Here is a 27,413-nt window from a genome sequence, read left to right as displayed (position 1 = left end):
TCTAAAGAGTACAGAAGCAACAGCCTAATGTAGAAACCATATTGTAAACTCACTATTCTGGAAAATTAATCAGGATTTAAGGTTTTCCAGACCTTGCAGCTTCAAAGAGCTTGACTCATTCTAGAAATAGGGATGAAAGGTAATATCTAATAGAAGATAATAAATCAAGACAGATTTATTCAATATTTTCTCCTACTTGTTTTGCCCAGATGACATATAAAGAGAACTATTCTCATTACCAATTTACATTATTCAGTTTTAAGCACAGAAATTTACTATTTGTGTAATTACAAATATATTGGGTGTTTCACCACTGTTTTAAAAGTTATTTTCATAAATTCCTATTTTACACAAAGACAGCTTGTTTAAGTATATTTTTGGCACATTTTAATCTTTCAAATTAGTTGTGAAGCCTACATCTTGTAACAAAAATTTCATCTACCTGTGCAATGAAAATTTAGTAGTTAGAATTCTTGGTTCCAAACTTTATAGACTTTATTTTGTACATCAAAAAATGTAGATGAATTTTTGGGGGGGCAAATGTTTTGATCTATTACCTCTCTCATTTTTTTGACAGTTTCAGTTTTTCTCTTTACCCTTTATGCTATGGACTCAGTCTATGCAAGGGGCTCCGAATGGCCGAGTGGTCTAAAGCACTCTCTGTTATGGATCACTGCTATCTCACCTCTGTCTGCGTCAGTTCGAGTCTCAGATTCAGCCAATGTGGGTATGTGAGAAAGCTTGCCAGTAGCTTCTTGTGGGTTGGTGGTTCTTTCCGGGGTTTTCCCGGGTTCTTCCTCCACCATTAATACTGGCCTCCATGTATAGCCTATTGTGTGCTGAAAAATGGCATTACACCCTACAAGAACAACAACAAAAGTCTTTACAAGACCCAAAATTTTGAATGCCAACTCTGTTTATGTATAAGGCTGGCACGTGTAAGTATTCTGGTAGACAAAACATGGAATGGTGGATATTGCAATCCATTGGCCAGTCTGACATAACCAGGCTGTGAGAACATGATCTCATGATTGAAATATACAACTCAGGTCATCTAAATTCATACAATGATAGTAGACTATCAATAGTGACTTACCCGAATATATGGATGTAGTAGTCTTTGACTGTATGTGCGGGCTCTATACAACAGCTTGTAGTGGCAGACCACTATTTATGGGTGTATTCATGGATGAGTCTTAATTTGATATGCCAGCAGTATTGGTATATCATATTGTTTCATACCAACACTTTAAAAGCCATGTTCATTTTAATGTATGTGGTGCATGTGTTTGTGTGTACAGTAGAACTTTGATTATCTGGCACCCGATTAACCATCAGTCTCTGTTAACCATCAGGGCATTGTACGTCAAAATATTAAAAACAGGCACATGTACATATGTAGAAATTATGATATTTTGATGATTGGGTCTATTATATAATACTTTTAATGTACATATTCTATTACCCATCTACATGTATTCTCATATCTGTCATGATCTCAGTCCCACATCCTGACAGATAAAGTTCTACTGTATATGTATGTATGTATGTATGTATGTATGTATATATGTATGTATGTATGTATGTATGTATGTATGTATGTATGTTATTCTTCAATTTGCAAAATATGAGGATACAGTGTCAGTTATTTTGGACACCGTTTTGTTTTGTTTAGTGATAACTGAAAGTGAAAAACTCATATTGAATTATGGTAGCTGCTCTGTTAATTGCTGTACACCAGGAACTTTTATTGGGCTTTATTGTTCCAGATTTATTAGATAATTACTGCTTGCCAGAACTTTCTGTTAAGTCTTATTCATGCAGAGGTTTTGTCTTAAGAAAATTCAAGTCATCGTTTTATGTACAATCTGTAAATATGTCTTCAGTCCATATCTAGCAGTTACCCCTGTCAAATATACATATTATAGGAAAAAAACTTTAAAATTAAGGAATTTTAAATTATGCAGAAATTCCTTCAAATAAAGTAACTGTTTAATGTCTTATTCAGAGCCTCCATCATATCCTGTCGGTACTACAGACCTCATAGAAGTTCCAGTGATGAGTACATCTTCATTAGCTGTTAAGCTTGACTTGGACTTCTTCCGAAATGATCAACAGGGCAGAGTTGTATCGTATGGATTAGTTGTGTCAAACAGTAAGTACAAATACCTGTAATTGGAAATTGGAGTATGAAATAACTAGATCAGTATTTTTCAAGTCCTATTGAGTCATCTGGCAAAGGAAAAAAAAAATTACATGAAGGGAAGTACTAGATAGGTGCGAGTTTTAGATTTAGCAACTTAAGTTGTCACTAGCCATTGGCAATTTTCTTGCCCCACACTAAGGGTGCACTACTCTATACCCATATAAGCAGCAGCTGGTAGCTATCTAATTGTAACCATTTATAACCATTTTATACCCTTCAGGAGATGACACCCACTCTGAAGAAGTCACTTTTTAATTACAAAAGGGGGATAACCCTACATCAGTATAAGTAACACAGTTGGTCATATGCCACACTGTAGCTTTATTTACTGCACTGAGTAAATACCTGTTGCTGTCCGGATAATCAGTATAATAACAAATGAAAGTTCATATTGGAATAATTCATAGTGGGAACCCTTCCAACATATTGCTTATGGCCCTAGGTTCATCTTCCATTGAGTCAGTTCCATCAGTTGAATGTTTATACTGGGCTGTTGTTCTTCTCAGGGTCAAGTGAGCTACATTGGTTACTTGTCCCTGTCATCATTTATTCATTTATCTCTACTACACTACTTACATTCTTAATGAATAACCACAGGTACAGCTGCAAGTTTGGTACTAAAATGGGTGAAAAATCAAGAAAATACAGTAAAACGTATCTTGTGAGACCACCCTTCTGCCAGCAAAAGGCAGTCTCTCAAGACAGGTGGTTTCTCATAACAGAATTGTGCAAGATTTTTCATGGTCAAAATACAGCAGATTTAAGAAGGGAAAATACCCACAATTGTTGTACATGTACTTTATTCCTTATTCAAAGTTCTTGTCAAAATATTGATATCGTTTCATCTCAGAAGTAATATCAAATAGCAATAAAATTACATATCTATCCTAAAAGAATTACAACTATATTTGAAGACGATGTTAGCATATGAATTGCAAAATTAGTAAGGTATTTATCCTGTCAATAACCAATAAGGGTATAAGACTGAAATGAAATACCCTTGGGGGACTGACTGAGTGAAAAAACAAACCTTGGTATCAGATAAAAAAATTGAGGATCTCTGAAGCACAAATGGAGGTAATGGGAAACACTGCATAAGTTAACCTGTCACATTCATAAATTTCAGACTCACTTTCAATGTAGCATAAATACTGCACAGTTAGCTATGATCTTACTCTTCCTATGTATGAACTAGCAGCTTTGATATGTGGAATATACATGTACCAGTTAATCAAATCAAAAGACAGAATTAACCCATCCAGAAACAAATACATTTCTTAAAGACAAAAACAAAACACTTAATTCACTGAACATAACGAGATTTACTCAATAAACAAAAGTTGTAACAGGCTTGCGCCATAGTGAATAGATGAAAGATGGCTTAGGGATAAACAAGTTGATCAAACAAATCTAATCTTTCCCTGATAAGTAGGTTTATATAATCAGAATCTCGTATGAGTTCATTCATGAGCAACATCTTCAGATATTATTGAACCTGGCAGAACCCGTGAACATCTTATAATTTCGTTATGGATTATGATCCTACTTGGTATGTAGGCTTATATCATTAAGCTCTTGAATGACTTTGATCATTAGCAACATGATACAGATATAAATGAAATAATCTGGCATTTAATTGGCTAAGCTTGTTACCACTGTATAGACTTGTTACAGTAGAAATTTGAAGCATACATGGTTGGTTTACAACACCAAGGTCACATGTAGTTTGATGTCATTCACATTTGTGTACATTAATGAGTTAATCTGGCATCTAATTTGCCTGCATCTTAGTATCCAACTAGCAGTATTTCTAAATACATTTTGATCAGACCTAGCAGATAGGCTGATAACACAAAGATTTTGCCTTAGCAGAATTATGACCACCACTTGCCTATATTTATGAGGTGATTAAACAGATATTTGGCATACATACTGCTAACACAGTTCTGTGATGTGTGCTTGCGCCATTGACTTTGGTGTCCAGGCCACATGGAAATTTTATACTAATGTTTTGGTTAAACCTTTTTAATTTGTTTATATTTCCTAAAACATTTGATTCATTTGGTTCATTTTTGGGATGAATCGTTATGAAACTAAGACAATTCATTCTTTGACATGTCCCCTATGAAGCATAGTTCATACATCAATGAGCATGGTTCAGCATCAGGTTGTAACAGTTAATGCTAGAATCATTCAATAGAAGGTTATAAAATCTCTTATCACACCTATCAAGAAAGGGTCACTATGCTTTACATTCACATTTGATATTTCACTGGTTTAGGGTAAATTTGCATTTAGCTCATAACCAGATGGGGTTTTTTGCATTTTTTTTGCATACTATTCTATTTAGAATTATGAAAGTTGAAGGTGGGTGTTCATTTTAATCAACACTACTTCCTCATTGCAGTAGTAGGTCATTATTGGCCCATATTATACACTTCACAGATTTGGGTTCATTTTTGTGTTTGAAGTTCACTTCTCAAGCTAGTATTCTGAAACTTAAAAAATAACTATGTATCTCTGGCTACTGTAGTACTCCATCCTTGTAACAAAAGAAGGTCGCTATGACATACATTTCACATTTGACAGACTCATGACCACATATTTGATCTTTTGCACCCTGTACACATACTGTTATACCTGAACCACCAATTTATTAAATACCCATGTACGGCTAGATTGACTGACAGACATGTGAACTGTACATAAGATACCTTATAGCCTTTGAAGAAATAATAGAGAAACAAAATGTTTAATTAAACAACCATTATACAGTTATTAAACTGGACATATTTATATTCTTTGGCATTCCTTGGTATAGCAGTTTGTAGCAATGATACATAATAATCAGCAAGAAACTCATAAATCAAGCAACGCAACAAAGCATGTACATTCAGAACTGTAACTGATGATCCTGTTCCATCAGAAGAGCTGTAGAATGTTTTAAAGCACATTGAAATATTTGGCATAATAGACAGAATCAGCTTGCTAATGGCCAAGGAACCGCATCTGGAACAGTCTGCATGATAATAATAATAATAATAATAAGGACTTTGTATAGCGCCTAATCTTTAGAAGCTCTAAGTGCTTTACAATATTAGACAACACCTATAAGATATAAAATACACAAAAACATATAATGATATTACAAAAACAAACACTATGAAATTAGAAGAACATTAAAAAATAAAAAACATGCTGAGAACGTTTCAGGTAGGAAACATTATTAGGTCTTTAAGTTTGTTCTTGCAGTTGAAATAAGTGAGTTTTGAGAGCCCTCTTGAATGTGACCACTGTGTCTTTGTGTCTAAGTTCAGTGGGCAATTCATTCCACACTGCTGGGCCCTGGTATACTAAAGAACATTGTCCATATGACTTCAATACGATTGTTAGAAGAGGAGCGTAAGTATCTTGCTGGTGTGTACACATGGGTGAGGTTGGATAGGTATGTTGGACTAGAGTCTGACCGTGAAACGTAGCACATAGAACAATTTGTGTTTGATTCTGGATCGAATGGATAGCCAGTGTAGGGTACAGAGCAGTGGGGAGGTGTGCTCTGATCGTGGTACTCTAAGTATGATCCGAGCAGCTGTGTTTTGAACTTTTTGAAGTTTCTGGAGTATATATTGAGATGAACCAGGCAGAATTGAGTTACATTAGTTCAGTCTTGAAAGTACTAATGATGTTTTAGTGGCATCAACTGAAAGATATTTGCGAATTGAGCTGATGTGTCTCAGCTAAAGATATTCACCCTTGCATATGTTCATGACAGGTTGGTGCAATGTGAGAGTACTGACCAGAGTAACACCTAGGTTTCATACTCTGATTGTGTGAATTTAATGTTGGCATTGCTGATATTTATTTTTTGAGGTAAAAGATGTGAATGCGAACGTCTTTTTGTTGTGATCAGAATGGCCTCAGTTTTATCATCATTCATCTGCAGCTTGTTACATGTCATCCATGATTTCACATCATCAGTGGGCCTAAGACAACCCACACTGCTGCGGATTGCTAGATAATTGTTTATAGTCCTCAAGGGGCAAGTACAGTTAGCCACTGGAAAAGTCAAATTTTCACCCCATATCAGATTGGATCATACATTGATGCCCTCAGAATAGAAGTACCACTTGACTTGTCCCCAGCAATGATGACATCATGGATACACAAGTACTTTTTAGCAGTGGTTGACATAAGAGTGAATTTGCCACAACACAAGAGAGCAAAGAAAGTCAATGAAGCAAGCAATATACCATCCTGAAAGGGACCAAATAAACCATTTTAAGCACCAGTACAGATGCACAAATATATCAAATGTGATTAGTAAACTTGTGCTAGGACAGTTACTTTGAGATTTATTGACACCCCTTAGTACCATTTGTAGTCTTGGACAGTATGAATATGAGGCACCATCAAAGGGATGATATAAGCCCCATCTAACACATAAATATTTTACACAGTCCAAAACAAGCTTGATAGATGCATGTTTAATTTGAATAACCTTGATACAGTATGCCACAAACTCCACAAGGGCATCTTAATCAGTGTGTACTGAAGGTTGATTGCATTAAAGACCCCAGCGTCCCAACATGATCAGAAAAATTCTGAAGGCTCAGCTCAAAATTTATAGCTAAAATGACCTTTGAGTCCAGGGAGGAAATTCAATTTCTTGGAGCCAAGAGGTCCTTCTACATATATAGATCCAGTCTACACTTGTTATTCAATTTCACACAATTTGGTAATGGTTGACAAAGATATCAGACTACATAGATCAGGTTGAATGATGAGGTTTAAAGGTACCTTTATATATACAGTGTTTATTTGAGTATAAGTCGAGTCCATATACAAACTGAACAGACCCAGATCTGCCATCACATAATGCACTTACAGATATAGGTCTGTGCAATTATTAGGAGTAATAAGTAGAACAGACAACGTGGACCCTGGTCTGCTAGTGGGTTATGCTATGGCAGATCAAGGTCTATGTTGCTTTCAGTTGGATTTTACTTATAAGTGAATATGTATGGTATACTTGGTAAACTATTCATTTAAATTATGCCAGATTTATTGTTTTTTTTTACCTTAATCCTTTTCTTTAAGAAAATTACTGCGGGCTTGTAGAGAAATTATTTTTTTTGCTTCGTTTCAGCAATGTCAAATGTAGAAGGTGAACCTGACAAACTACCCAACCTTGGACAAGGAGATTACCCTTGCAAGCTCAACCTGAGTACCTTGCTGAATAAAGTTGAAAATAATGGTAAGTGTGTTGTCACTAATAACTTTGATTTTTAAGCAAACTCAAGTTAATATAGAATGGTCATTATTTTAGCATTGTTCATGATTTTGTCCAGGATGTGTACTGCATAATGATCTGTATATGTATACAGCATAGGCCATAAATATCCACTCTGTTGATATTATTATTATTATGGTTTTTAGATTATGTTTGGATTTATCATGAAAGCAATAATTATTATCTGAAGAATGGTAGCAACTCTGCATGATGAACTTTACTCTGCCAACTTTGAGGTTAATAATGCTTATATTTGTAAGGATCGCTTGTGCAGAAATAGCATCAGCATAGTAACCTGGCATTTTAACAAAAAGCGTCAGTTCGATACACTTTTCATCGATAAATTTGTTTTTCTTTGCATAGTTTTTCAAAATACTCAATGTTACTTATTCAAAATGTGCAGAAAATTCAATCTTCCTATACATAAACCTTGATGGAATATGTTCATTTCTCTTTTAAATATGGTCCCCAATCAGACCAATGTTAGGGATATAAGCCAGCTATATCCTGAATCCAGCCCTTCTAAAATTATTAATATTTGCCTTTTTAGTCTGTCTTATACAGACAAAGAACAATAACACTTATTCATTACCTTCTCTTGCCACCAGCAGGACTGTCACCAGTTTTAGCTTAACTTCTACACTGTCCTTTCATACAGATACCTTTGCATAAATTCATGATATTTATGTGAAATATTTTAGCCAACTGCCACTGAATTTGAATTTATTTTATGTAGGAATTATTCCTCTACAGATTGTGTACATTACTTTTATATTTTTCAATTTTTTTTGTGAATTTGTTACATTCTATAAACTTCATCTATTTTTTCCATGTGTACAACATTCTGTCGTTGAATGCATTATCACTTATGGTTTAGCACAACACTATTTCCACTTACTCCTGTAGAAACGGTTGTTGTATTAATACTTTAACATGCTGAATTGTAAATTTATGCTTTTTTCTTTTCTTCACTTCTTGTGTTGTTAAACCGCTCTGGTGGCCTATTGTTTAGAGCATCCGCCTCAGTTGCAGGAGTTTGTGAGTTAGATCCCCAGCCAAGTCATACCAGAGACTTACAAAAGTGGCAGACCTGCCAACTCTTACAATTTTGCTTACAAAATTTATCCTTAAAATACAGACTTATGTCATACAAGCAAAAACAACAGAAAAATGATCATTGTCGAAAAATCCAGAAAATATGTTCTTCCATGTTTGATTTGGATCTGGGTTTCATATTAAAATTAGTTTAATTAGTCATGGAACCAGACTAACTTTACAGCAGCACCTCAGATGCTTTAAACTGAACCTATTTGTTCATGCAAAGCGTCTGCATGATCAAACTGTTGATTTTAGAAAAAAAATTAAAAATGGTACCCAGCAAGGGATGTATGTTTAAGATGAAAGGGAAAATAAGCCTCTTGAAAAGTGTTAATAATCAACACCGAAGAATAGAAAGGAAAATACAGATTATTGTGAATAAAAGCTGGAAAGGGCACAGTTACGTTTATTGGACATCACATGCCAATTTGAGTATGACTCGTGGCGGGAATTATGATTGCCGTCATCGTGTGAAATGGAAAAAGATAAGAATCACGTAAAGTTGAGAGATAGCAACAAGCCATTGAGCTGCATAGGGTTTGGAACTTGAGTATGTGGAAATGTGCTAGTGGTAATTAAAGTCTGCTCTTACTTTACAAACATTTCAGTTGAGCATGATGTTTATTTTCACAGCATGTTTCGAATACCGAACTTTTAATTACGTTTTCGAACTTTACAATAGCAGGTTATGATATTTATTTGACATCTTACTGAAAACTGGTCAAATGTATGGGGGAAAAAACTGCCTTACTGAGATGGACTGGTCAGGGTTGGCAGGTCTACCTAAGTTCAGAAATTTGACATGGACTAATTTACAAAACTATCCCTTGCCACCTAATCGCTCTACCCAAGGACAGATTACTTTTATGATGTCCATCTAGCTCGGCAGATAACTTTTAGCACTCCTGATGCTAAAGCAAGCTTTGGACAGCTGGATTGGTGAGATAGTGGTTGTCCATTATTGGAGAAACATATTTACTCCAAGATTGGTCTCCACCCAATAATATGAGTTATACATAACAGATTTAGACAATACTGTGTGGCTAATGTGTACATGGGGGTAAGGAAGAAGTCTATTTTATTTTGCCAGGATATATTACCTTTAAATCATCATCATAATCTTTTAATCTACCCATTATTATTATTTGTTCAGCCATCTCTTAAATTTTAAAGGTGAATTATACAATATTTCTCTTGGCCTACCTTGTAAACTTGTACACGCCTATTTTAACTTTCACTGTGAATTATTCTGTAATAACATTGTCCACCCATCTCTGCATTCTTCTGTCCATTAACATTTGCTTGTCTAGTTCATAACTTTGTAACAGCTGGAGAGTTTCATTAAACTTTGTTCAAGTATGACTAGACAGTGTGCTATGTAATGTAGCCATGATCCTGCTTCAAGGTCTTAGCGAGGGAGAATGTATTTCAACTTTTGAACTAATCAAGAAATATTAATGAAACTTGAGCCAATTATATATTGTGGATAAGATCGTGTGTCACATATAGTTTTACAATGAGCTTCAAAGAGAAGGACACAGCAAATAAACTGTAATGGACTTGTATCCTTATCTGATGCATAACTATTGAAACACTGAAGACATGCTAATGAAACTTTAATGAGTTATATATCATGACTAATTAATGTGTCACATAGCCATACCCTCAGGCTCAAGGTCAAGGTCACAACAAGGTTACAACATGGGATATTTTAAATAACTGACAATTGTCCATGTATGGGGAGGTGGAGGCATTACAACTGAGCAGTTAGGCATTTAACTGGATGACCAAAAGGGTGCAGGTTGGATTCCACCATAGGATCATTTCAAATCTACTACGATAGTATGTCTTTGAGCAAGGCATCTTATACTCTACCTGGCTCAGCATGAGATAACCTTAAAAGTGTTGCTGTGCCATAAACTACCAAAGCCGATCTGTGTACAGGTTTAACTTTTTTAACTGATGAAGATTCTGTTGAAACTTTAGCCTTTTATATATTTTGCCACATGGTCGAGGTCACATGAAGGGATAATGCAAGTTGGTGGCCTGTTTCCTTATCCATTCTGTCCCTTTTTAACCACAACAGATATTTTGATTAAATTTTGCCCAGGTCATACCTTATCATGTGATAGTCAAGTTCCCAGCTGAATGGTCAAGAGAAAAGTTCATGAGAAAGGCATATCATGTACTGTTTGTAGTACTCTTGTTTGAAGGGGTTTGTGGGGCAGTGGTTGTATCAACAGTCAGAAGAGCATTTTTGTAGAAAATTGGTTTATCATCATGCATAGACTTATGGAAGAATTGAGGCATATTATCATTATGCATGGACTTGTCATGGGAGAATTTAGGCATATTATCATTATGCATGGACTTGTCATGGGAGAATTCAGGCATATTATCATTATGCATGGATTTGTCATGGGAGAATTCAGGCATATTATCATTATGCATGGACTTGTCATGGGAGAATTCAGGCATACTATCATTATGCATGGACTTGTCATGGGAGAATTTAGGCATATTATCATTATGCATGGACTTGTCATGGGAGAATTTAGACATATTATCATTATGCATGGACTTGTCACGGGAGAATTTAGAAATATTATCATTATGCATGGACTTGTCATGGGAGAATTCAGGCATATTATCATTATGCATGGACTTGTCATGGAAAAATTGTGGCATATTATTGTCATACATTGACCAGTCTGGGGAGAATTATGGCATATTATCATCATGCATTGACTTACCATGAGAGAATTATCTCATATTGTCTGTTTTTCAGTGAAGATTGCTGAATACAAAGTAAATGGTCTACCTGAGGATGAATCATTCTAGTAAGTACTTTACAAGTCAGGTAAAACCTGTTTTGAAAGAACACTGTTCTGGAAAACCACATGTCGTGAAAGATTATTGTTTTGGAAGAGTACATGTCATGAAAGACAAGATTTGCTGTACAAACATCAGCTGTTCTGTGCAATGTTATAATGAGAGCCTACCTATCATGAGTGACAGCTTTTTCCTTAACACGGAGAAGGAGTGATCTTTCAATGCAGATTTCACTGTACATAGAGTTGACTGTTTTAATTATTTGTGGAATTAAGCAACATCAATGTACTTGCCTGTCTGGACAAAATTAGATGATATCATTCAGTCTTTTCAGTCTTTTCATTAGAAATTGTTGTTGTTGTTGTTGTTTTTGTAGGGTTTAACGCCATTTTTCAGCACATGATAGGTTATACATGGCGGCCAGTATTATTGGTGGAGGAAGAACCTGGGAAATCCCTGGAAAGAACCACCAACCCTCGAGAAGCTACTAGCATGCTTTCTCACATACCCCCATTGGCCGAATCCGAGACTCGAACCCACGCAGACAGAGGTGAGATGGCAGTGATTCATAATGGAGAGCGCTTTAGACCACTTGACCACTCGGGGCCCCCCATTAGAAATTGTTTCATTCATTGATACATCAGTGATTAACAGCATTCACTCTGACAACAGTGTATTATGATACAGACTTAAGCTATAAATACAGGACAATATAAAATGAAACATTAGCTAATGTGAACCATCTAGAAGAATGCCATTTTCTTTGTTCTCTTGCATTCTCTTTGAAAGAAGTAAACGGTAAAGCCCCTAATAACAAAAATAGTTCCTTTTAAGGATTTCTGCTCAGAGGTAATTTTTTACTGAGTTTTTGTGTTCCACTCATTGAGATAAATTTGCAGGTTCTAAAGAAATTGTTCAGGGGAACTGTGTGTATTTGACCCTTTATATATTTGAACTAATTTCATTGTTGGTATGAAAGTCTAAATCAGAAAACCAAACATTATGTTGGCTGATATATTTTTTTCTCCCAAATTCTTTCAGTTTAAGAATTTTATAGAGCCACTTGAGATGATGGGATGAAATTTGATTTAAGTATTCACCACTGGAAGGTGTGTCATGTACCACAGTGAAAATCCTATCTTCAAGTCAAGGTCACATATCAATATTTTATATTTAAGTCACATTTTTCCTTTTGTTTTCTTATTTAAGGTCTGTTTAAGATAATGGATAAAATTTGGTATCCCCATATATTGTCACTACATGAGTCACATTTCATGTTTGGGTTCTGTCCTCAAGGTCAAGATCATTATTTGGTATTTTAAGGTCTCTCTGCTTTATATCATAATGCTATTTGAGGTACGGGGATAAAGCTTGGTTCACTTTTTCTTCCCAGTTTGATGGCATTTCATGTATCACCATCAGGGTTTTATATGCAAGTTCAAGGTCATTATTTAATTTTTTACTCCTTGTTTGCACTTTCACTTTAATGCCCTTTGTGACTGGACCAAGAAAATCAGTTATTTTCAATGTTTACCAAGTAACATTACAGCTTTGCTTTAAATGTGGATGACAAAAATTCTGGCTCACTTTAGCATGCCTGCCATGACATGATGTGTCATGCCAAAAAGACAAGCTTGTACTTCCGAACCCCTGGAATGGGCGTGTTTTGAAAAACATGATTTTCAGTAAGCTTAACAAAACAAACCTTTAAAAAAAACCACCACTTAAACATATGTGTGTAACATGTAGCATTTAAACAGCTTGGAGGTCAGGTATTAAAAAAAACCCACCATTTTATGTACTGCTTACTTGGCTGGCAATAGCTCAGGTGAAGTGTTAAGTCCTTGAAGAGTGCTGTGGTGAGCCCATGGTGTTAATTTGCATAGGTAAAGTTTGCAAAGTGCAACTACCTAATTTGTTTTAAGTTATAGGCAAATCAATAAGATGCGTGTTGAAGAACAAATATTATTCCACATCACTACCTTAAATGCAAATGTTTAAGCCATTAATATTAAAGATTTTTGGCAAGTTTGTGAACAGCAGTAATGTCTCTTTGAAGTCAGATTTTACTCCATATATTAAAGCAAAGCATAATTGTTTCAGTTGTCCATGTAGTATTAAAGTATGATTCATTTTTAAAGGTGATTCAAGAAGCAATAAGCTATCAGCAGAGCAAACAGATGCCAGGAAAAATAAATTTCAGAACTCCTGGTTGACAGTTTGACTTTGTGAAGCACAGCAACAAGGGGAGCATTTAATACTTTGCACATACTGCAAACATTGTACAAACATAAGTCATTCTGCAGTGTACAATGGCCTTCAGAATAGGAATACCACATGCATGTAACATTTTAACATTCAGATTAATTCTTTTTTAATTCTTTTTATTATTATTCATTATCTTAATCCTGATTTGTGTTGCTAAAGCATTAACTCCCATAGAGATGCTTATCACTGCTGTATTACCTATTTAAAGAAAATTTAAACATGAAAATATATATGTCCTTCCTCTTTACTCCCCTCCCCAATGAAATGGTCTTTCCCAAATTATTGTATGTGATGCATATTCATTTTTCTATAGAGAGAGGCATATATCTTGTAGTTGGACTGCATCAGATACAGTTCTGACAATGCTAGTATTATAGTTGTCAAAAGCAACACAGTTCTGACCAGGTTTCACTCTTAGAATCTGACAGGGAAGTTTTGACAGCAGTAGCGTACAGTCTCTACTGCATGCAAAGATTAACACTAATGCCACTTGCATTACCTTCAGATCCCCTATTAGACTATTCAGAGCAGCAAATACTGGATCTGATGAATCCTACATTGTCCATTCAGTGGAGTTAAAGACAGAAACTTTGTGTATGTTTTTATTTTATGCCAGTTTGGTTGTGTTTATGTGTATATATGTTGTGATGATATTTGACAATACTAAGTCTTCCAACCATTTTTAACTTTGTAAGTTTATTAAATGCTAGAAAATAGGCATGTTATTATTTTTAATTCAGATTTGAATTTTCAATAATGTTCTTTACCAGTATGAAAAGATGGCTTATTCTCAGTTGGATGATGTCACATTTTTGGGGTCACATGCACTGACCCAAGCTTTAGACCTCAAAATACACTTTTTAATTCACAAAAAAACTCAGGAATTGTGGCAGGTACCCTTTAGGAAATATTTAATTATTTCCTTGCTTTTCAAAGAAAAGATGAGGTTTGTTTGATCCTTCCTAACTGGATTTTCATTGGTATGTATGTTATTCCATGCAACTAATCAACACATTTTACAACAGGAATTTGAAACTTTTGAACATGGCTGTCAGTGGTTTGTAGATGTGCATGAAAGTTTGGAAGTTATATCCACCATAGTATGTGGAGCCTGGCGGACTGGAGACATGTGCATATATTTTCAGTAGTAGTGATAACAGAGAAAACCATGGAGATAATGTTGCTCTGATGAGGACATCTAATTATTTCAGGTCATGTAGTATGAAGAATCAAACTATGATTGGAGATTTTTGTGTGAAATGACATTACCTTGAGTCATCACCAGCCAGTTAGAAAAATGATTGGTGATTTCACAAAAATACAACCTTTCTAATTAAATGGGATACATGACCACTTTGATGTTCAGATTGCCAAGGCACTTTACATTGTGGGACTGCTCTGCTTATGCTACTGCTGCTACCACCATCTCCATCATCACTAATAATAATAATAAAATCAGTTGTTTTCATCAACAGTGATTATGACATTTTATCATTGCAGCTTGAGTATGTATGCCTGCACTAATGGTGGATGTACAGTCTCCCAATATTATGGCCCATTTAGGACCCAAAAATCACCAGGTATATGACCATGCATATGCATTTTGCTTGTGCAAATGCATTAGAGAGAGAGAGAGGACTGTCAAATGGTTAAAAGAGGGAAACGTTGTTCATGCTACCTGCTACCACAAACGGCTTACAGGAAATCTTTTTCTTCTTCTTTTGGCTCTTGGATCCAAGTTTTTTTAAATAATGCATGGAAATAAACCCATAAACTGAGGTCTTCAACACACATTAACCAGATTCAGCAATATTCCATCTCGACCAATGATCTATTCCACTTGGTTCAAGGTGCTTACACTCACAGGGTGAATATCATGTATAATCTGCCAGGTAGCAGGTACTGCACAGAGTCAGTGCATTTTAAACTTGTTCATAATTACTAGGGCTGTTCCATTACAACCTACATGGTATCCAGGGAAGGCACTTTTAAAGTGGGGTGCTCATCCATAGATGCAATTTTAAAATTTCTTATAATTTTAATATGAATTCATTGAAATTTAAGTACCCTGGCATATCCTTTAAAAAACTGCCTTCCCTGGGTACCATGTATATTTAAATGGAACAGCCCTTATATATGGATTGTTAGAAGAAACAGTAAATCAAATCCACATCATAGGTTTATATTTCATTTTTTTAAATCTAAGGAATCCAGTCAAATTTATGTACTATTATTGTTTAGAACATAAAACCACAGTTAATCAGCTTTCTAATCTTGAAAGCCATGCATCAGGGCAGAAAATATTTCAAAACCCTTTCAAACACCTGTTTACTCTAAATTTCCATAGTTCCAATTACACTATAAATAAGCTTTACATATCTTATTTCCATTACAAAAAGTTTGAAACAGTTATTCAGTGAATACAGCTTGGTTCAGATTGAATTGAAGTGTCAGAATCTCTTCTGATATGAAATAAAAATAATTCATTTAGATTTTGTTCTGTGTACATGGAACCTGATTGATAGAAATAGGCAAAAAATAATTACAAGGAAAATTAATTTTTAGCCATGCTACATTTCCTGAAAGAAAGAACATATTTTGTATTGACAGCCTTTTCCAATTACTTTTCATAGTAATTGAAATAACTTGAAAGACACAGATATATATTTCTGTCATTCAGAAATTCAGCTGTTAAGCAATTATCTAGGTAAGTAAGTAATGGTTATTTCAGTGTGTAGTCAGTTTCATTCAAATCAAGCCAATTACCATGTAATGAAAATCTCTTACAAAAAAGATTACATCACTGAGTACCTGTAGCAGGAATGATTGAGCTTTATTTAAGGCACAATCTTGTGTTCAGTATAAATTGATGTATAAACTGCTAAATTTAGAGAATAATAATAGGACATGTTAGTGAATACACAATTTGACACTAATATTTGGTGGAACAAAGGGAATAAACAATGCTTGGGCTTGTTAACTTGAGCTCCATTTTGTCTCAGTCACATCCCTGTTACAGTGGAAATTCCTTGTTGAAGTTTTATTTTATTCCTTTTAATCAGTATATCCCACCCAAGTTGTCTATTTTGTTTTGAATTGAACTGAATTAAACTAAAAAGTATCCCACCTGCCTAAATCAGCTAGTCATTAGATATTGCTTTTTTTGTATTTTAAGCTTATAATGTATTGTTTAGACAGATTGGAATAGAAGACAAATTCTTTAAGTCATATTTGGAAACTCTAACTTGTGGCAATTATGCAGATAAGGTCATGGCACCATTACTTGGATAAGTGAAATCTGTCCTCAGTTACATATGTTTAGTCAGGCAGTTATACTTACTGAGGATTATGATGTGTAATTATTAGGAACAAATGGCACCTGGCATAATTGTTCTCAGTATTAGTGGTCGAGGTAAAATCTTGGAACTCGCTATTATTGGCCTTGCATCAAAGTAAATACTCATTAACTACTGGCAGCCAGAATCTGGTTGTCTGGTTGAGAGCAAAATTGTGTTGTCCCAGGCTGCCAGATAATGTATTTTTGCCCCTGTGCATATGGTCCAAGTTTTCATTCAGTTCAGAAAGAAAAATAAGTACTGTATTTGCTGGCCTAAAAGACGATACTTTTTTATCAGAAAATCTTAGCTTTGTCTTTTACTTAGAACTTAGAATGTACTTATATATGGATTATGTCAGACAAATTGCTTTCTTGTATTTTTCGTATGGAAAATAATTCTCCAAGAGTACGAAAATAATGTGTAAAAAATATTTCATTTTGAGGAAAAGATTGTGTATAAAAAATATAGGATCCTACTTTGAGTATTTTAAACAATCGCTTGATTGTCAGTATTAAAAATTAACATAGATGTAATTGCACCAAAGCAGCATGCACCAGTAATGTACGTTGTTTGTAATATACGTTGTTTAAATTTGATTACATATATGTTCATTAGAATTTACAAGTTAGAAGATGAATAACTGCAACAAAGACATATTCCATTACAATTTTCTTGCACCTAATGATCAAATAAAACATATATCCCATTGAGAGAGACAGACAGGCAGACTTGTAAATCTGTACTGTTCACTTACCTGATGACTGATCTTACTCATGTACAAGTGCAGTACCATATTCCATTATCAATTAATACCACTAGGTGAGCAATTCCTTCTAGTTTTTGTTGCCACATCCATTATTAAAAGAATCACATGGCTTTGTAGTGGTATTTACATGCTAATTTAGTCATTCCAAGTTAACACCTGTTTGCGGTCAAGATTCGCCAAGCTAGATCAGATTAGCGAGGCTACCAATAGGAAATGAGGCTACCCATGGGTATTATGAATGTTGTACCATATAATGAAAGGAAATGCCAGGTGGTTACTAGTGTAAATTTCTCAGCCAGTGACATTTTTGAACTTGCAATTTAAAGTACATCTAGCATGAGCAAAGATCTAAAACCATTGCTGTCTAAGTATAGGAAGAGTACATGCACTTTAAACAAAATCTTATTTTAGCATTTCTGATGCATTTTCCCTATTGCTAGTAATCTGAAATAGCATACAGTGATACTTTTAATATTTATGAAACCAGAAGTTATTATAATTCCACACATCATCATGAGTTTTATCCTATCTGTAACTCAGTAAATTTTCAGGTCAGCATCATTATATGTAGCTAAAAGTATATAATACATTTAAAATACTTCATGTGAAACAAATTAGGCACTTTCACTTACATTTAATGATCCTGAATGGAAAGGTTACTGAGTTACAGATAGGATAAAATTCATGATGCTGTGTGGAATGAAGTGAAAAACACAATCCGAGGTATTGATCTGGCCTCTTATACTGAGCATTGACTTATGTAAGGATGAAGGATGGAAAATTTGCCAAATCTGCTGATTCTACTTATACTCCACATTGACTTATAGGCCGGCAAATATGGTTGAAGATATTTTTCTTTTACTACATTAATACCAGACATATTTCATTTGTATGGTACAAAAACATTATATTTTGATGAGTGGTGAAATCATGAGTGAAAATGTTATTTGTTTTGTACCACAAGATGAAATTCATCTGGTATTAATATAGGAAAAGAAAATGTTTCTTTTATTATATACTAATCAGGCTTCTGAATCAAAGCTTTTATGATAAAACTTGCTTTCAGCACACAGCTCCCTCCCACCACCCTTTCATAACCTTTGAACATACAATAAACATCAGCAATTTGATAGAACCATAGGTTTGGAAAAGCCTAATATGTTGTAATAAATTAAATTTTGTATATCTGGTAAACAGTTTTACCTGGCTGTCTGATTAAAAACAAAAACAAGTTTGGTTGAACAGTGCAGCACACTGGACATTTTACATTGTTGTTGAAGTTTAATGGAAAAATCTTCATAGATAAGCAAATAGTGTTGAGTCAGATAACTTTGAGAAAACATATAACCATGTCAGAAAGGTAATGCAATTTCTATTTATTGCTCAAGTTCACAAAATGCACATTTTTCTTGCTGCAGGTACAAATTCTGTAGGCACCCACCATCATCTTTATGCCATGATAGGAAATCTAGAATATGCACATAACAAAATATAGTTATATATTTTTCACGTGTGAAAATATAGGACTTTAACAAATATGACAAATATTTAACCATTAATTTTTTACATTTCACAACAGTTTGCTTGTGTAACCTTGATAAAGCAGACACTAATTATTATGAACTTCTTTTTATCTGATATTTCATTAAAACTGATATGATTGGTTTAAATTAAAGGAATATAACATTTGGTACAGATTTTAAGGACCACTTAGTCTGCTGACAATCTTTGCCTTTTAGCTGCAGAATTTTTACTTTCTCAGGAACCAGAATATTCACTATACTTATCACAAGGCAGATGGTTGGTATTCACTAATCTTACCACTCATGGAGCAAGATGGTTTTTTTTCCTTAAGTTTAAGTTATTGTTGCAGTCCTGCCCAAAATGCAGCAAGACAAAATATAATTCTTTACGGTGTCATCACTTGAGTTGTACTTCCCTCGATTACTATGGGAAACATTCACACTTATATTAAACCTTCTTCCCAAAGACCTTGATACATATGCACCTGACTGTGAAACTGGGGTCACTATTTCAAATGCATTACATGTATCGTGTGTCTTGTACTATGACATCATGTTTTAAGTTAGTAAAATATATTTCAAAATATCATTGTAAATGCAACATTTTTAAAATTGTATCTTTAACCCATCCACGGGATGGATTAAAAACCTATACCCCTTTTAACAATGGTTATATTATGTGCAGTGTATATACAGAGTTGATGAATATCTACGTAGTGGTTTAGGAGATATGAGTTTGGATGGATAGACAGAGGGATGAACTGAGTAATGTAGTGTATCACAAATTTACAGAATGTTGTTGGTCAGTGTATCAGTTATTGTTGCATTAATGCTTCCCAGGAATGGATAGCACACCAAAAGCAGGTTACCGGGAGCTGATTATCATATGTATGTGTTTTTTTACATATAGGCTTCATTCCTCATATGATAACTCATATCTTCATACTTTAAATTGGGGTCACGGAGGCCTACTTTTTCTTGCTCAGATAACTCTTATGAGTTTTTAGCGTTTGGATCATACGTTTGCAGTACCATTTGGTTAAAGTTTTAGTTTCCATTTTATTGTTTCAGAACCTACATCCAATGCTGCTGTGATTGCAGTAGTAGTCGTACTGGTGTTGTTTGCCATTGTAGCTGCTGTCGGTGGTGTAATACTATACAGGAAAGGATATCACACTCGGTAAGTAATTGTCCCATCTACATTCAGCAAATGGAAAGAGGTAAATATTACTTCAGATCATGTAACACCTTAGTAATTTGTGGTAAATTGTTAAACTATGTCTCACATAGTATCCAACTGAGAATCAAACTTGTCCAGCTGTGTCCTTTTGTTCTGCATTCTCATACTGTCAGTGGAATTCACTGGCTCATTACTCTTCCAGACTGCACCATTCCAGTGGCCTAGTGGTTGGAGCGACAGCCTCGGATGCAGGAGGTCGTGGGTTCAATCCCTGGCCAAGTCATACCAAAGACTTACAGAAATGGTACTAACAGCTGCCTTGCTTGGCGCTCAGCATTAAGAGTTAGTGTTAGTACTGGTCGGCCTTGTGTCAGGATAATGGGACTGGGTGGGACATTGTGCTACATGTCTGCAGCATGATGCCCCAGTACTAGACGTTACTATAAACAGTCATACTTCAGACATTGTAGTGATATGACTGAAAAATTGTTAAAGTTACGTTAAAAATCCAAATCACACACACACACACTCCTCCAGATTGCATATGTGCATTATCCATCATTTTGATTATAGTTGTTAAAATTTATCTTATGATAAAATCCTTACGAAACAGAGACCCAGTCTAGAAAATTCCATTGTATGTTCACTTCATATAGTGAAAGATATGTAATGGATGAGTAAATGCAGGATGATTTAGTAGTTAGTATGAAATGAATATACTGACCCTGTATTCACATACAATTTCACTAGTTCTATAATTTTTGGTGAACAACCATTAAACTTGGAAACTTTGATCATCAAAAGAGTCACAATTACACAAATCACTGTGCTTCTACAGTTTTTAAAAGGGTTTGTTTTTATGTTTTCTACTTGAAGTCAGATGCAGTGTATGACAGAATCTAGTAAATATCAGTTAATCTCTGTTTTCATTGGAATTCCATGAAACTTTATACATATTAAGATCATCTTAATGACGTGTATTCGTAATGCAGTAGGTCACACATATTTTGATGAATAATTGTGAAACTTGGTACATATGATCATGATTAGAAGATCCAATGTTGACCAATTACATTGCCCATAAGCTCTTTGTTAGAATTATTGCTGAAGTTGACTTCAGATTGGTATAGCAGAATACAGACATGAAAGACTTTAACTTTTTCCATGCCAAATAGACAGCTTCTGAGATTTGTGTTAATTTTGAGACAATGTTTGGGATGGAGGGTATGTATATAGAACATAAAGAGTACCATCATAATTTACCCGTGTCAGCTAAATTTGCCAGGAAAATGTAACACACTTTTTCATTGGTTTAAGAACTCCATAATTATGGAAGTTCTTCTTTTGATAGTGATCCATTATCCAGCTAATAGAATACACTGTTACAGTTATCACAAAGTATAATGTTTGCAGAACTGGTGCGAAAAGAATGCTTTGTGACTCAATTGCAAATTAATTAAGATTATGATTTGAGAGGGATAACTTCTTAACAGGTAGAGTGATGTTTGATTTGAAAGAAACAGAATGTTAAAATTAAGTTTTGATGGGATTTGTTAGAAAGAAAAGTTACAATTAACAGGGAGGTGACTCAAAGACACTGCTGTGCAGTCTCAGTCAGTGCATTAAAAAAGTTGATGTGGCAGGTCGGTTTTATGCATTTTTGCAGGGATCTTATATATTGTGGAGAGGGTGATAGGAATGTCAAATAAATCTCTGGGAAGCTGGAATTTGGACTTTAGAATTGCTAAGATTAATTTTCAGCCAGGGCACTTCACAGTCCTTGGCCCTGCACCAGGTCCTCACCCCTACTGTGGGTATAGGCAGCTGCCATACCCCTGGCTTTTTTAGGCTTATTTCATTCTTCCAGTCTTTCATATCTGATATTGTGAATGCATGTAGTCTCTCAGTTGTTTAGTGTTCTTGCCCCTTTTTTCCTGCAATAAGACTGAATCTCACTTCTTTGATATGTGAAGTATGCTTTCTTTGATATGTGAAGTATGCTTTCTTTGATATGTGAAGTATGCTTTCTTTGATATGTGAAGTATGCTTTCTTTGATACTTGGAGTATGTTTTCTTTGATGCTTGAATTATGTTCTCTCTGGTAATTATCAAAGTATGTTCTCTTTGATATTTGAAGTATGCTCTCTTTGATATTGTAATTATGTTTTCATTAATACTTGAATAATTTTTTTGTTGATACTTGAAGTATGTTCTCTTTGATACGTGAAGTAAGTTCTCTTTGATACTTGAATTCTTGAATATATGTCTTTGACTGAAATGGGACCATAAACCCCAAGGATACTGGTTATGGCTGTTCAAATTAATTGATATGGTCAAACATTTGTCATATATTTGCTTGAACAGTTGTCACTTTTTCTGACACAACCAGTTAAATAAATACATTTTCCATGATTGATTTTGGTCAGAATTCAGTTTTATGTCTTTCCTGCTGTTTGGACTTGAGACTATTTGAAAGTTAGCCAGTTTTGTAAGATATACAGGACATATGAACAAATAATTTGATCATTAATTAACCATCAATCATTCAAATAGAATCTGAAAATCATTTTAAAAAATTCCAGTTTCAACACTAATGTTGGTACCTTACAAATGAGATTAAACCCATTGTATGCCACTATTATGGATTTATAAAATTCTAATTTGATAGAAAGTCATATTAGTATTACCACAAGTGCCAGTATTTGTCCCCAGCTGCCTCCATCTATCAGTGTCTTTGTGTATACACATAAATGTTCACATTGCTGTGACTTCATCTCAAAAAGAGCATGGATAAATTTGTTGTTGGTCAGCTTTTGATACTTTTTCATCCCATTGGCTCATGAACAATTTAGCATTCTAATTTTATCTTTGATTCCAAAAAGATCTTATAAAAAAAATCTTGACAGGGTCTTTAATCATTTTGATGAAGACCAGATTTAATTTACTTTTTTGAATTTCAGTTAGCTGTGAAGCTTTTTGTTGGCAAGATCTTATATTCTGTCATTGTTAAGAAACATTTTGACCATATTTTACTGAGTGATTGCGCGTGTTTGACATATAACTCATTAAAATTATGCCCAATTCCTTGTACTCCATTCTGTTAGTAACAGAGGACAATGACTGTGTTAGTGGCAGCTGCTAGTTAATGAGCTAAAGTGATCTCCCTTTATAACCCATTTTATAGGAGCCATAAAAGTGTACAATGTTACAGGGCCACCCTTACTGATGTATAAACATGGCTGTGGAAGGGCCGTTCCATTTAAACATACATAGTACCCAGGGAAGGCAGTTTTTAAAAAACATATGTCAGGGTACTTTGATTGCACAGAGTTCATATTAAAATGAAAAGAAAATTCTTAATTGCATCTGTAGGTGAGTACCTCACATTAAAAATGTCTTCTGTGGTTCCTAGCTACGATGTCGTAGCCTCAACTTGATTTGTTGTGGTTGAGGCTATGAACCGATCCCATATCATGTAATGGAGCAAAAAAAAATCATCACTAAAGTCAGAAAAACAAACAGTGTAGAAATCAACTACATAAGTATAATCATGTTGTTAAAGAAGTTTGGCTTATTTTGAATTTATTAAGCCCTTACATGATAAAATAAATTGGCATAGTTACTCTAACCTTATCCTGTCCGCCATGACAGATAACGCGAGACTCTCGCCATGACCCCTTTTCTACGTAAGGCTTGCCAGACCATATTTTGGATATTCTACACTATATTATTATCAGTAAAGTGGCGAATAATCGCTTCTTGGTGGAATTTCAAAGTTACCATATTTACTTTTAATGCGCAGAATTTCTGACCCAAACAGTGCAACATTTTTACTACGATTTTGGTACATTTCCAATTAAGGCATCAATTTCCTTATATGGCACACAAACAAATGAGGCTGAGAACGGAAGTAATCATTATTTCAAATAATATGGCGGATGATCTAAATGAAGATATTGGCTAAAAAAGGTAAACGAGATTTTACAACTATTTCTACAATCATTTTTGATACTTCCGGTATTAAATAAGAGGACTACTCAATTTATTGGATTATATGCAAGGAATATGTTTAAAGTGTTATTATTAGGCTAAAAGAGCGCCTCGTGTGAATCACACCCGGCTTGCTCCATTAACACGTATAAGCTCATGTTAGTACCCTGTCCACGAGGTACGAGTAAGGATACTAATATTAGTACCCTTGTGGTTCCCAGTTATGTTCTACTGGAACAGCCCTGATTATGAATGTCTTGTGCAAATTTGTTATGATAAGCTTTGTTTTATGTGTAATTCCATTATAATGAATTATAATAATACAAGAACTAACATCACGTATAATAAATTAATCAGCAGTTGAAAAAGTAAATTGTATCAGTTATTACATTATGTCAGGTACCACATGATACAGAGACACATTATGCAGAGATGACTGGTTTTTCCTTAGAGAAAGTTCATCATTCAAATATTATGATAATGGACTGTTTTTTAGAAGAATTCAAAGTAGCTTCATGAGAAAAGTTAATTAGTTAAGCATATATTTCCAAAGAGTGATACATTTTTATAAATAAAAAGTTAGGACTTTATCTTGCAGTGTAATGCTAATGACTTTTGAACATTTCTTCCATGCAAAATAGTACTTATTAATGCTGCTGAAATTTGATTGGTTACAGATATTTGTTGGGTTTTTTCAGAGTCTATTGTGCATATGAAGTATAGGACTTACTTATAGTGCCTTCATACAGCAGATGACATTTATTTGGTTAAAAACAGAGTGAGAATAGAAATATGGTGTAAAAATAATGTAGATGTAGAAAGATTTTGATTGACAAAGTGTAGACAAGTAAAGAGCCTATGTGACTGAAGTAAATATTCCTTACAGGATTCTTGCCACACTGAGAAAACATTCTAGTGACCAACAAGATTCTGTTGCTTTTAACCACGTTTCTGGAGATATTGAACATATTTTAAGGAAAAGGTATGCAACTAAACCTCTCTACTGTCTCTCTCATTCTTCCACTGTTGTTTCTTGTACACACACACACAAATACACAAGATGACCTCTTGATAATCATGTGGAAAGAGAAAGTGTCATACCAGCCATATTCCCAGACAGTGTATTTTGAGGTCCCAAGGGGAGTCGGTGTGTGTGACCCCAAAAACCGAGGTTGTCCAATTGATAAAAAGCTATCTTTTCATAAAATTTATGAAAAATGATTGGAAATTCAAGTCAGAATGTTTTTATAAAAACATACCAATGCTATTCACATGCACATTGTGCAAAGAATTGCATAATCACATCCACATTAAGAAACCCATAAAGGACACACGGTACTAATTATACGGAAGAACTGTGAACCAGTCTAGAAATGGGTGAAGAAATGATAGAGTATTTACAGGTTTGGTGGTCCATAATTGGTTAATAATGAAAATTAAAATTTTAGGAAAAATATCTTTTGAAAGCTTGTCCTATATGTAATGTAAAAAAAATATTGACAAATTTCTACTGATGCAATTTTAGCATTTTTACAGGCTTGACTCAGGAGTACTCAATACTGAAAGTAGCACCTGATTCATTTGGTGCAGAATCAATAACACGTGTTTCATGCACATGTATGTAAACAAATTGCCGCGGGTCATATGGTGTTCTCCACACATAAGCTTGCACCAAGGTTAGATGTGCACGAAAAATTATAGGTGTCATTATCAGCACCCATAAATTTTAAATTATTGAATTTTGAATATGACAGTGTTTCCATATGTTTACCATTGGAGTGGAATTAGTACCGTGAGTCCTAAAGTTTCTGTCATTAAAATCCATTCGATGGCAAAATAAAGGCTTAATTATATGCAGTATTTGCTGCTCTCAATAGTTCAGTAGGGGGTTTGAAGCTAATCCAAGCGTCTTCAGTAGGGGGTTTGAAGCTAATCCAAGCGTCATTAGTGTTGTCCAAACTTACCTGCTAGATTCTCTGAGTGATTAACCAGTTGCTTGGCTTTCAGATAACAAAGGATTCAGCTTATCTGAAAGACCTGCAATGAATAGGGAATGAAATTAAGTTCAGTGTGACGATTGTTATCTACACCTGACCCAAACGAAATGGGATGAATGTCTCTCTTTGTTCATGGATTAACTTTTTTCATCAAATATTAAAAGATTAGTTTTTTAAACAAAATCTGCCACAATTTCACCAGATGTGACCATCATTTCTTCTATGGCTGAATTTCTCACCATCTTGGACCACTCAAGTGACCTAAGTGGTTAGATCTTCCACCTTGGATGCGAGAGGTCACAAGTTCAAACCCCAGCCGAGTCATAAAAATGGTACTAGCAGCTGCCTTTCTTGGCAATCATCATTAAGAGGTTTGTGTAAGGACTGGTCAGCCTGGTGTCAGGATAATGTGACTGGGTGGGACGCAATGCTACATGTCTCCAGCATGATGTCCCAGTGCTAGTCATCACTATAAACTGCCACACTGCAGACATTTTATTGATATGACGTTAAAAATCCAAAACAAAGAAGAACACACTTCTCACACTCTACCTAACAAATTGCTTGACCTTCTCTGACTAATAATACGATCCACCTCACTTTAAAATGTGAAATATTGGCACTTTTCAGTTACATTGACAATATGATGGAGTATGGTGAGTACAAGCAAGATAAGAAATGTTTGCACATTGATTCAAATGGTATTCCTTTACATAAACAATGCTTTCCACATTAAACAGAAGTATAGTATAAATACATAGAGAAGTCACTTTTGATATGCTCCAGTAACCAATTAAAGCATGGAAAAAACAGTATTTAATTAGGAAACACCATGCCACTGACTTCAGACAGCAGATGACCATTATGTACATGATTTTTATAATGGAAATTTGTTTGGGGAGGAGATTAGAATGGCCATTGTGAT

At 34.7% G+C, this 27,413-nt stretch overlaps 1 protein-coding gene across 5 annotated transcripts in view; it reads left to right on the top strand.

The window, feature by feature from the left end:
* Window positions 1-27,413, top strand: part of LOC149786436 (tyrosine-protein phosphatase 10D-like) — a 405,711-nt gene that overhangs the window by 331,544 nt on the left and 46,754 nt on the right. For all 5 annotated transcript variants that reach the window (XM_089976880.1, XM_089976878.1, XM_089976879.1 and 2 more), the window contains exons 18-20: window positions 15,195-15,274; window positions 20,393-20,501; window positions 25,378-25,473. In XM_089976880.1, the coding sequence (XP_089833006.1) occupies window positions 15,195-15,274; window positions 20,393-20,501; window positions 25,378-25,473 (285 nt within the window). The remainder of the gene's footprint in view (window positions 1-15,194; window positions 15,275-20,392; window positions 20,502-25,377; window positions 25,474-27,413) is intronic.

This window comes from Sinohyriopsis cumingii, chromosome 12, assembly GCF_028554795.1.
Source record: "Sinohyriopsis cumingii isolate HCF-2022 chromosome 12, ASM2855479v2, whole genome shotgun sequence".
Classification (NCBI taxonomy): Eukaryota; Metazoa; Mollusca; class Bivalvia; order Unionida; family Unionidae; genus Sinohyriopsis; species Sinohyriopsis cumingii.
The sequence above is the reverse complement of the archived record's forward strand: the minus strand, read 5'-3'. Positions and strand labels throughout refer to the sequence as shown.